Below are 12750 nucleotides of genomic sequence, written 5' to 3'. Positions count from 1 at the left end.
TACTTTATATATTTTTATTTATCATTTATATCTCGACTATTCCTATGAATTATCGTTTTTTACACACAATAGTTGAAATAGTTATTCTATTTCAATAAACGTATATCGATGGAAGTAATATTGCGGTTGTATCTGCTTAGCTTGATCGGAGGAAAAAAATAGAAGAAAAAAGAAGGGAAAAAAAAGATGAAAAAACAAACCTGAAAATGATAATGTGACGTGCGTGTCCTATAGGGAGGGATGGAGTAAGCATGTCGGTCAGTGTGCCTGGTTACCTATATACACACAAGCACAAAACAATCCAAACAACAATTCATACTCCCTAAGACGAGACTGTATTCGCTGTCTTGAACGAAAGCCATTAATAAAATCGTATAAAAATAGCGTATAACTCAAGTAATGCATGCGTGTTCGCATTTGTGAGAAGATTACGCGTATGCGCAATATAATGTAAATTGCTCAAACCGAATGAACATTGACGTTAAACCGAGCGTCAAACGCTTCTATAAAGGACGTCTTTCTACAATGCGTCACAAACACTTTGTCGCCAATGCTTTGCGATAACCTATCAGAATTGCGTCAATACTAATTATTGACACTTTTGATTGACTGTCGCGAAGGATTGTGACTAGTGACGAGGTGTTTGCGATGTATTATAGAACATCTAAGCGATAGAAAAATAAAAATCATTCATCACAACAGCAATATAGAAACTGTACTCATCATTGATCGAGCGTGGTAAAGAAATACGTTTTTTTTTCTTTTTGAAAGCTTAACAAAACGAGCATGCTGCCATAGATGTACGTAAAAACGATTACAATCATGCAGCGATCGTATTTGGAGTGTTATCGACACGTACCCGCTACCATTTTACTTTTCTCCATTACTTGCTTCGCCAGTATCTGATTGAGTTGGAGAATGTGCTCCCTCTGCCGTTTTTCTTCCACTACTTTGCGTTTCAAGGTGTCTGATTTTTCTACGTTAGAATTATCGTCTGAAATCAGGTTTACAAAATATTTTTGTAATCATTGTCACAAAAAATGATAAATAATTGGAGAAAAAAAATATCGCATACCACCTCCTTCCGGTGCAGTCACGGTTGTCTCTGAGAGCATTTTCCTAATTGCTTCCGCCTTTTTTAAGCGTTGCTCTTGTTCTTCTGCTGTTAGCTCCGGTGTCTGGAAAAATAATAACATATGATATAATAACATATATTTAGAGTTCAATTAATTCAGTTTAATATAATTTATTCAATAATGATTCAATAATATTATTTATACATATAATTCTCCAATATATCGAAGAATTCTATATAAATAAAATAAAATATATTATTTTTCATAATACAAATTTCTAACATATAATCTTTCCGATTTTTAAATCGGAATTTATATTAAAAACAAAGTGTAATTAAATTGATTTTTATGAAATTTAAAGAAATTAATGAGTACAAATTATAAATACCTGCTCAGGAATATATCTCTCGGGAATGACAATTTTATTAGGCGTGCCTAATAGCTGGTCTATAGTACTCTCGTTATACTTCAACTCCTTGTGACTTAACGTTGATCGCACCACGTCAGGAGCGTTTATCCTGGGTCTGAGCGCTCTTTCCATGTCCAGATCGTCCCTGGCTCTACCCATGCCCTAGAAATTATCAAAGATTCTCGTAACGTAAAAGCGAAAAATTAAGGAAACTGCCACTGATGGGCAATAGCACGGCACAGCGCAGCGATGAAAGTCAGTGACAGGAAATAGACAAAGTGAGACAGAGGTAGACGAAGATAGGGAAATGAGAGAGAACAGAAATTGAATGAAACAAAAAATACCATCTTCGAGAAAGTATCCTCTAGATCGAGCACTGGTTTGCTACTAGACACAGTGTAATGCCGCCTTTTCTCGCGAGGAATTTGCCTTCGTCTCGGTCCCTCCACCCTCTTCTCCGTCATCTCTTTGATAATCTGTTTGGCAGCCTCGCTCTTGAACACCGGCGACAATTGCGGCGAATCAGACTGGTTTGTGTTCACCGTCGTTGCGGTAGTCGGTCTCTCGTGAATGCCGACGTTAGTCGGCGATGTTAATTCGGGGCTCATGGCACCCACGAGAGTGCCGATTTTCTCGTATTGCCTGTACGGTCCAAGCGAGTAGTTGTTATAGTGAGACTGCGCGGCGACCATCGTCGCTTGCGACGGATAATTCTGGCTCTGGCATGGGCTGTACGACGAGGCGGTTGAGTAGTTGGGAGAGCTCATCGGCATGTGAGAGCTGGACGTAGGACTATCCGTGTACGGTGACAGAGTGCTATCGGAGCTGCCGTCATGACTTTCGAACTGCGATGGAGCGTCAAAAAAAAATTGTAAAATGCCGGGATCGAAGGGATTAACAAAAACGAGCGAGCGAGACGAGCGTCAGGATGCTCGGAGTAGAATAAAATTATCAATAATATTCGCAAAACTATATATACATCAATAAACGGAAGTAAGGTATTGTTGTACGGAGTGACCTGAGAAGTGACCTGGAATTGTATTTTTTAGGCAAGTTATTGGCAGGACTTACCCTAATTTTATGCCGACGTGCCATCATACTCTTCAGGGCATGCATACTGTCGCTTCGCGGTGGAGGTACCACGGGTCCATAGTGTACTCCAGTCTGCTGTTTTTGACCGCCGAAACCACGTGGCAGAGACATGCTTCTTTGGAATTGAACATCGTCCAGTTCGGACAGCTGAACCGTGCTCTGCGCATGAACAATTGGCGATTCCTCCACTACTCTACCAAGCTGAGCTTTCTAGTTGTTAAAAGATCTGCATTAGTATAAGTTTAAAGAAATTGATGTTTTTTTTTATTAGATTTCAAATACACTGAAAAAAATAAGTTTTAATAAATATTTGTTAGAATAGTTCTAAGTAAATATTTACTAAATGTAAACATGTATTTGTTTGAAGAATTAATTTGTGTGATTTAACTATCATTTTTATTGAGTAAATATTTATTTACTGTAAGTAATTATTTACTTGGTACTATTCAAAGAAATATTAAGATTTAGTAAATTTTTTTCAGTGTATTTGAAAAGACGCATAATCGAAAACGATCTTACTTCGAATTTCTGGGAGCCTCCGAAATCATCATCGGACAATCTCTTCGCGCCGCCTGGTGCCTGGAGGCCGTTCGTCAGAGGAATTCCAAGATTGCCGGTTCTGTCGCCACGGTCCCTTTGTCGCCTTTCCGATTCGCGTTTCACTATGCGCACCGTCTTAATCTCTTGTTTCTCGCGATTGTGCATTAATCCTGCGAAGGCGCGGAGAGAAGAATAAAATTTCCGACGTGTGTCAGGTTTAATAATGTTTCCGCAGTGGAATGGGCGACTTACCGGCGAATTTGTTGTCCTCGTTTTGTCTATAATTATCATTCAATAACAATGCTTCCTCGCTCAAAGGGGGCGGCGGTGGCGGGATATATTCCGGAGCAGGATTTAGCGTACCATTCATTATATTTCCGTTATACTTGCTCGTGTCGGCGACGTAATCACCTTGCGTTAAAAATACAAATCGATACTTGAATATCAGAATTATTTTGTGACTACGCTAATTGCTATTAATTGTTATTTATCCAAATACACGTGAACATCATTAGTAACAATATTTGTTAATATTAATAGGATGAATTTTTGCCATAATCCAACAAGAATATTACCTGCTACTCTTGAATCCGTATTAATATACAGGGGTACCACTTGAATCACGTTACCCTTGCCCTGCATTTGGTCTTTCAATAATTGTTGCTTTAATTGGTGTTGTTGAATTTGTTCGCGCAGCTGCGGCGAGAGCGTAGATATGTGATTTTGTGAGGGTTGTACGAAGGATTGCTGATTATGTGGGCGATTCAATGGGGATAAGTCCTTGTATTGGGTAGGAGAACCATATCGTTGGTGGGAGTTATCATTTTGTTTGTTCGGAGGTGAGATAGACAAAGACGGACTTGACGGTGAGTCCAAACCATGGTCCAAGGTTATTCCGGAATCTAAATCAGTCTCCAACCAAGAATTTTGCGTACGTTTCTTCGAATGATGCACCTGAGGAGCTAAGGAGAAAATTGTATCTTGTAAGCATCATTCTCTTTTTATGAAAAATATACATCCCGATATTAATGTTTAACAAATAATCAATAAATGTAATATACTGTTTTATTTAGTATACAAGGATAACTATGAATGTATTATATTACTGATTAAAATAATCTTTTTATGTTAATTTATTTAGATTAGGACTGTCTAATGTTTTGCCCACCTCTCTTCCATTGTCTTATTGAGCGAAACAGAGAGAAAAAAAAAAAAATAAACGCTAGAACTCTGCCTAGACCTGTATACTTTTCTGTCTCGTTCAATGAGAAGCTGGAGAGGTGGAAGCGTTTAGCTCGCGAGCCAATTATTGGACGAGCCTGATTATGATAAAGTAATAATAAATTAATAATAAATTTTGATTAATAATGACAGTTTATTACAATATGAATTTTGCAGTCTTTGGTTAAATTTGAGTCATCTTGAGTCAATATTAATCCTTAAGTTTTGAAATTTTTGATGGTTTCGACACCTTAAATTGTTAAACTCACCGTGCGGTGGCTGCGGGCGAATTTGCTGCACCAAACTATGAGATTTCTCCGTCAATTGGCGAACTTGAATGCTCAGTTCCTTCCTCTGTCTCTGCAGATCGCCGACGAGTTGTTGCACTCGTCGTAATTCCGCTTCCAGTGGTGCGGTCGTGCTCGAAGTGTCCCTCGCGACGTTACCGGCATATCTTCTGGATGCTTGCACCTTTTGCCTCAGCACCACCAAATCTTGCTCCAATCTCGCGTTCTCGGCGACCGTTTCCTCAAGTTTCTGAAAGCACGTGAGAGAATTGCGGACTATCAGATTAAAAGATTGCGCGACTTTGATCGTTAGCCGACTGTCACATTACGAGAATGGCAACTAAACAGCGAATGACGGAACTGAATGGTATAATGTTGTGAATAATGCAATTTACCTGGAAAAATACTGGCTTTACCTGGAAACAGTGAATCGAGACTTTAATTGCAATACGTAATACAATCTACTCTCGCCATTTACATTCTCTCGTGACTACTATCTTCTTGTATTACTATTATTTTCGCGATATCGCGAATTCAGATTGACAAAGAATAATAAAAGACAAACTTAATAAAAGCACGATAAAATGATGAAGCAGACGTTCACTTCAAATTCAAATATTCATTGATAAACGAGTAACTTCGTATCGTCAAAAAAATTTCTATTAGCAGAAACATCGGCAACAATGACGCGCGTTGGAATATTCAATACGTTTCACGACGTTAAAAAAACATACGAAGAATTACGAACAGCAATTACTCGCATTTTGAAATCCGGATTGATGCGCAGTTTACTTGTTTTTCTGCCAATCAGTCTGCATCGATTTTTAATAGATTTGTCCACGTATGGACCAATCGGGATGCAGGAAGGCGAAAGCGCGTGTTAGCGGCTGTCACGGATATACATTTTCGAAATTATCTACCTTCGAGTTATGGGCGAGCAGTATCCTCACTCTGCTCAGTTCGCGTTCCAACAGGAGTTGCTGCTTCCGATATCGCTCCGCTTCGGCCAAATTGCTTCTGCTACCTTGCAATTTGTGGCGCAACCCGCCCAAAGCTTTCTCGAGTATTTCCTGCGAGCATTAAGTCGACCAGGCGTGTAATGTGATATTGTAGATTTCTATATCTTGGAATTAAGGGCAGCTCCTGTCATTTCGTAATTTATTGTTACAATATCGTTTTAGTTTCAAGCAAATAACGACATCGACTCTCCTCTAAATTGTGAAGGATATAATAGATATCGTATCGGGTCTTTGTGTGGGTGAGATTACTCGGAACTCTTGAAGCTTAAAATCAAATTCGATAGAATTATCTTGAAAAATATTACAGAATATATTTCTTCTAGAAGAAACTCGGAAGGCTTTCGTACATTCATCAGTTTGGTGGAAGGTCGTTATAATTGCATTCTTAAAACATATACGCGAAATTTTTTGAGCAATTTAAAGGCTTTATTCTAAGTGGTCATTATTAGGTTCATACCAACCTTGTCCTGCTGGAGACTATGCAGTGTGCCAGATTCCTCCTGAAGCAGTCGATCGAGTTTGTAGAGCTGCTGCACTTTGGCCTACGACATAGAAAGGATATCGAGTGAACGACGAAACCTTCAAGTTTCGTTGCTCAAAGGACAAGCTAATGTTTCAATTGGAGCAGATCTCAGAGAAAAGGGAAATCTGCCATCGTTAATTCTAGAATAACGCTCCAGAATCTCTATTTTCTCAACACCCTATCTCTAATCTTGTCCGTAAATGAAATTCTTTCGCGAGTATCGTGTGAAAAATATTGGTCAAAGAGACTTTTTAATTTCAACAATATTATGTTCGATAATATTATTATTTTGATAACATTATATTCCTTAGTGTGACACATAATTTTAATTTATTACAGCACCTATTATACTTCTCTATATAACAATTATTTTAAACCTCTTTGAAGTCAATGAGAGTATTATTTGAGAATATTATTAGGTGTTGGAATTAATTCGTAGCGTTTTACAAGTGATGGGAAGTACTTTCATTAATGTATTTTTTAATGCTCATGTGAAATAAATAACATTCTTTCATTAAAAAACGCTACGAATTAATTCCAACACCTAATATTTTTAATAATTAGTTAAATTGAATATTACTGAAAAAGAAAGGAAAAAGGGTATTTCTTCATTATCTTTCTCGTTCGTTCTTATTTATTTTTTATTTGTTTATCGCATGGAAATGCATTTGTAAGACTGCACAAAAGTGTCAAGGTGGATTAATTTTGTTATTCTAACGGAATATTGTATACTTAATTAAATTTTGAGCAGTGAACGATCGTTGAAAAGTCTTGAGGACAAATAATAAGAAGAAGGAAACGAAAAGCGAGATACTTAAATGGACATTGTCCGTAGAGACTTGACTCGTCTAGAAAGTATATTCTTCAGTAAAGTGACTTCTTCACGGAATTTACGAGAGATCGTAAGTGTCGTCCGAGTTCGGTCTCTCTTGTGGTTGTGCCTGCGAGAGTAATTCTTAATTTTTGCACGTACCCTTTTTCCAATCGGCCTTTACAACTTATCTACCGTGGATTTCGCTTAGTATTATAGCACGCGAGAGATCAGGAATCGTTTTCATTGGTCAAGAAAACTTCCATGTTCTGATGCACCTCACGCTTTCTTAGCACGGAATATTACATTGCGGAAAGAGAATGTAATAATATGAGACGTAAGAGACAGAAATTGGAACGAGTAAAACGTATTTCACGGATGATATCTGACGAGATTGAGAAAGCAAAGAATATATACTGTAATAATCGAGACATTCCGTTTATAAGATCGTACACTTTTAATTAATGCGTTTCTAACGCTGCGAAAGTATAAGAATTATTTAAGAATCCCAATTAACAATGATTTCTACTGCGTATTCACATTAATTAAACTAGGATTTTTGTGGCATGATAATTAAATGAATCACCTGCAACTGTCCATGATCGGGACTCAACCTGTCCCAATCCCTACGCTCTTCAGCCAACAGTCGCTGCTCCTGCACCCTTTGGTTAAATTCCAGACGGTCGCGATGATCCCTCGCGTTCTCGTGCAGATCGTGTCGAGAACCGGAAACATTGCTGGTCCCGTTGGCAGTGTTACGATTATATAAAGAGCCCAGTTTCACCATATTGTCCACGAGGTTCACAAGAGGCTTGCTCTTCTCGTACTTTTTTGGGAAAAGTCGAACATGAACTTACATTAAACTTAGAGTACTTTTTAATGTGCAATATAAATGTTAATGTGTAATACAATGTGCACTAACGCTTAGAAACAGTATTAATTAACAGTATTAATTAAATCAATATTTTTTTAACTTTATTATTGATGAACGTTATCGAGAGTCGAAGAATTAAGTTTGAAAACTACGACAATAATTTCAGCCACTTTTTAAAATTTGATAAAATTATAATCTCAATTTGTTTAACTTTTATATAATTCCTATATTAACTTATATATTAATTCCTCTCAAATCTTTTCAAAGTTAAGTTATTTATTCTTTTTCTATTGATTGCTAAAATCCATCGTTTCATATCTATGTAAATATTTCGAGGTAAATCTCCGCAAGGTATATTTCACGTGTCTCACCTGCTTCTCGAGATCCATCAGATGCCTCTTGAGTTCCTCGAGTTTTTGAAGATTTTCTAACCGTCTCGGCGTGTCGAGGTCCGCCAGTCTAGCCTGCGGGTGCAAACAAAATACACGAAACGTTTATCGCGTTGCATCAGAGATTCCTTTGCTCTCCGCGTCAAAACAAACAACATTTGCGTTTTCGCGCGTTAAGCGACACGTTACTTCATGACATACAACGCAATAAAGCCGGACAATAAACACATATTTGCGTAGAAAGGCGACCCTAAGTTCGACTCGACTTTCTCCTCGAATCTCGCATGTCGCGAGATCACAGGTATATATTCATCTATGTCCCACATTTGACGTTGAACATAATCATTTGATAATGTTCTTTAAAGATCGTGATTTTTTTTTAGTCCAATAGTCCATGAAGCTCCGAGTCGAGACTCGGGGCTAAATATAAGACGTGAAAGAACCAATGTATCGCGCTTGCCTAGCAGTCAATTACACTTTGTGGATCGCAAAGTCCGTAAAGCGCAATTGAATACGTTCAATCCGTTTGTTTGCGCGCGAGCGTTACGTCACGTTGTCAACTATGAAAGAAACAATATTGATTACTCATACTGTATTATCGTCACGTGGATTCACAATCTGCGTGCATCTACAACATATCGATCTATTCCAACACATCCTGAAAGATCTCGTCAAACTGCACGATCGTCTGTCAAAGCGATCTTTATTTCTTTCTCTCTTCCTCTCTCTCTCTCTCTCTCTCTCTCTCTCTCTCTCTCTCTCCCCCTCTTTCTCTCTAACATTAAAGCAATCATTAAAAAGCGACGCTCCTCGAGCTCGAGGAGCCTACGACGTGTCCCTCCAGACGACTCCGGTTTGCCCGGACCCCTAAAGGGACCCACGACCGCCATCGTCACCGTCACCGTCATCGTCACCGTCCGTGGATCATCTAATTACTGTGAAAATTTCGTGAGATCGCGTGCAAAAGCTCTCTTCGGACCTGCGCCTCGATCTCCATGTGGCACGTCTCCATCGCCTTGAGGACCGTCGCGTTCTGACGTCGTAGCTGGATCAACAGTAGCACCAGTTCTTCATGGGTCCTGCCGAGGAGCTCGCCGGCGGAGACGCGCACCAGTCCGGATGCGCCAGTCTGTGTCACCAGCCTGCCGCTGGCATCCGCTCTCAGGGAGCTGATGTTACTCTGTCGAGGCATGCAATCGTTTGTTAGCCACACACGCAAACAACGCAATCGAGCTGTGACATATGGAATTGTTACGTTATGGAGCCGCGAGGATTGCTCAAGGTATCGCGTGAGCTTTCGTACGATGGAGAAATGAGAGGACGAGGCTTTTGTTAGAGAAAGCAAAGCGACGGATTAATTTTACAATTATACACGGAACACACCGAGCGTACGTGGATTTGATTGGCATGGAAGAGGAGAAAATATTATCATCGACAGCACGAGTTAAATTACCATCAACATTTCACAGTTGCGCCAACGTAAACGGCAAAATATTGTAGCTACTATTGTCCTAAATCATTCGATTCAGTGAGATCTTTCAGAATATGCAATAACTTGTTTATATACCATTGACATATTTTTCTCTTTCCCATATCTTCCCTCGCCTACGTAAATAATAAACTATCGCGTCAATATAATATAAAGATGTGTATAGAAATATATACGTGGTCATCTAGTTTCATGGATCATAACTAATAAAACGGTGGAAACTGGTCGGAAACAGATTCCACGCGAATGTGAGAAATAGAGAATGTGGCGAGCCACACTGACCCGAATTACAAGGTAGCCCGTTTAGCCGTATCGAAATTTCAGCCGGCGGTTTTACGTCAGTTGTGTCTGCGAGATTGTATGCAAACTTTTTAACTGCTGGAATTTCTCGGCGAGAGCCTAGGCAAGAGGGGATTACCGCTTAGCCGATTTCCCCGTCTGCCATTTTGCATTCGTCCCCGCTGTGTTCCAAAACCGCTACGTTTTAGTGGCTTTTACGGTTGGATTTGTGGTAGCTTCAGAGATGAAGCGAGAGGTGGACACATCCGACCGGGTCGTGTAATACAACGGAAGGCAATGTGACGTAAAGTGGAACGCGATACAAATAATTGCTGAAATAACAGCAGTTATCGAAGAGTAATTTGTTTAATATTTGCACTGCGCGAGGCAATTGTAAATAAATAATAATAAAGTGACACGCTATCAATTTACGTGTAACTGCATGACTCATTCAGCTGAGTATTTACCCGCATTTATGTCAAACAATATCGTTTGTGTATCGATATTATTTCGTCAGTGGAATGAAATTTAGAATTTATTTCTGATCGTATAAATATCCCTTTAGCTTAAATTTCCTTTTAAATCGCTCGGTACAAAAGTATCATGTAAGAATCTCTTTATATTTATATCTCTGACCATTTCCTCTCTTTTATATCTCTTAATTTTAAAAAGTAACTAGTTCAGACGTGTTTATCTATAACGTTCGACTTTCGAGTAATTTCGAAGCTTCGAGCAAATTAGCTGAACGGTCGTATCTTTTGTGCGCCATTGCAAGAATTTCTAAAGATCGTAGAAAAGAATTTCTAAAGATCGAAGAAACGGAGGGCGAGCTATAGTTTTCTATTACTTTCCAATTTTCTAATACGCCTCTCTGGCCGAGGGAGACCAGCCAGAGGCGACGTACAAATTCTCATAGACATATCGACACGGACGAGCGCAAACAGATACAGGTCATGCCGAGGTTCGATGCACGTAGCGTTGCAGCGTAGAAATGTAGGAATGAAATTCGTACAGCAATCACCATTGGATCGTAGTTTTTCTTTTAGTGAAACGAAAATACGCCTTCTTTATTTTAACAGACAGGTCCCAAAAGATAGCTCGTACGCTCTTCGCATTCCACTGGAGTCCTCGCTGGTCGCGGTATCTTTGCGAGGTCGTGCAATCTGTATTCGCGGGATATACCAAAGCGAGATCGAGGGCATTCCCTTGTCAGGAATGGTCGCTCAACGAATCCTAAATCCTTCGCCACGCGTTGAAATACGTCAACATGATCGCGCGATACACGACGAAGGAACATCGCGAAAAGGAAAGGCACGCTCACGCTTGCTCATTGTATCGCCAAGGACAATTCCTCCTTAAACAAGTAGAGTTCTTGTAGAAAGCTAAGGAATTTTCAATTTGCCGCATTCTCTTGCGGCTGCTTAATGCCTGTCGACTTTTATCTTCCACGTATAATTCAGAGTTCGCCACAAAACTGGAAATCAGGGAATTAAGGCAATTGAAAACAGTCAGGGAAATCAAGGAAAAGCGACGTCAGGAAATTTTCTAAAAGATTAAAATTCTTGGTTTTAAAGAAGTTTTATATACGTATATCACACCTATGCAGTTTTGGAATACTATCAATTTAATAATTAAATGCAAACAGTGTCAGTAATTTTTTACGAGCATTAACAGTAATTTACATTACTATGTTAAATTGCTCTCTCAATAAAATATTTAACAGTTTCCAAGTCAGAATGAATTAAATATAAAAAAATTTCAAAATATTGAAATTCAGAAAAAAACATGAAATTTTGTCTAAATCAGGGAAAAGTTATGAAATTTTAGGACGAGAAATTCGCGGCAACTATAATTATTAAATGCAGACGCATGCTGATAGTTATATAAAAGATATTTCTTCTCTTATAACACTAACATGATAGCATTCATCCACTTCACTTCTTCGAAAGTACAAACAAAGCGTGGTGTCCTCAAGTTTAACAGAGAAATCCTGAAAATTCGTGCTGAATTTCATCTTCAGAACGTTCAAAGAAAGGATATATCTCCAGAGATCACTTTTCATCTTTCCTAATTTCAAATCTTTGACTTCAAACGAATGTATCGAACAAAGTTACTTGATTGCACTCCAGAGATAGTAATCTGTGATGTCTCGAATCTTCTACTTTACCTATTTGCGCTTTGGAAATTCCTACGTTTTTCTCACTGATTAGCCAGATGGGGGATGTTTCAATTTGCAGAAAATGAAGAAATTCCACCGCGAACTTACGAATCTCACTCTCTCGGGGTGACGAACGGGAAGCGATATGGCGAGCAACGCTTCGGCGGGCGGACTGGCGTCATGCCCGGTCGGATCGGCTAGCTTGTTCGTCGACCGACCAGCCGGTTGCATAGTGTGCATCGCCGCCTTGCCTGGTTCGCCCGGTGCCTGGCGTTTTGTACCTTTTGCCCCCGAAGGGGCCCCGGTTGTCTCTCGACCACACGCGGGTATGCTCGCCGACGAAAGTTCGAAGCTGCTTATTCACGTTCCTCTCGCTTCATCGCGATTCTCTCATCCCGGATCGGATGTTCTCCTATCGGCTTCTATTAGTCATTAGAACGATGATGTGGATCAACAAACGAGATTTACACGTTGTAACGGACGTGTATCTCTTGCGGCGACATCCCGCGGTTGACGCGTCCCTAAGATGTGAGGTGTCGATTTACGCGGGAAGATAATTCGCGGTTTAACGTTATCGTGATGG

General features: G+C 39.5%; 1 protein-coding gene across 19 annotated transcripts in view; it reads right to left on the bottom strand.

Moving 5' to 3' along the window:
• The window catches only part of LOC105146655 (uncharacterized), a 157679-nt gene that overhangs the window by 3469 nt on the left and 141460 nt on the right, over positions 1–12750 (bottom strand). For 14 of the 19 annotated variants that reach the window (XM_087415871.1, XM_087415873.1, XM_087415874.1 and 11 more), the window contains 15 exons: positions 9221–9421; positions 8224–8316; positions 7565–7804; positions 6106–6186; positions 5546–5695; positions 5021–5041; positions 4608–4875; positions 3693–4079; positions 3370–3528; positions 3097–3287; positions 2557–2787; positions 1830–2330; positions 1465–1647; positions 1076–1178; positions 860–994 (listed from right to left, as the gene is read on the bottom strand). In XM_087415871.1, coding sequence (XP_087271997.1) covers positions 860–994; positions 1076–1178; positions 1465–1647; positions 1830–2330; positions 2557–2787; positions 3097–3287; positions 3370–3528; positions 3693–4079; positions 4608–4875; positions 5021–5041; positions 5546–5695; positions 6106–6186; positions 7565–7804; positions 8224–8316; positions 9221–9421 — 2944 coding nt within the window. Of the gene's footprint in view, positions 1–200; positions 276–859; positions 995–1075; positions 1179–1464; positions 1648–1829; positions 2331–2556; positions 2788–3096; positions 3288–3369; positions 3529–3692; positions 4080–4607; positions 4876–5020; positions 5042–5545; positions 5696–6105; positions 6187–7564; positions 7805–8223; positions 8317–9220; positions 9422–12750 lie in introns of all 19 variants that reach the window. The other 5 variants (XR_015548234.1, XM_087415858.1, XM_087415862.1 and 2 more) reach the window with 5 other exon arrangements.

This window comes from Acromyrmex echinatior, chromosome 19 (assembly GCF_024713525.1).
Source record: "Acromyrmex echinatior isolate Ae372 chromosome 19, ASM2471352v2, whole genome shotgun sequence".
Taxonomy (NCBI): Eukaryota; Metazoa; Arthropoda; class Insecta; order Hymenoptera; family Formicidae; genus Acromyrmex; species Acromyrmex echinatior.
The sequence above is the reverse complement of the archived record's forward strand: the minus strand, read 5'-3'. Positions and strand labels throughout refer to the sequence as shown.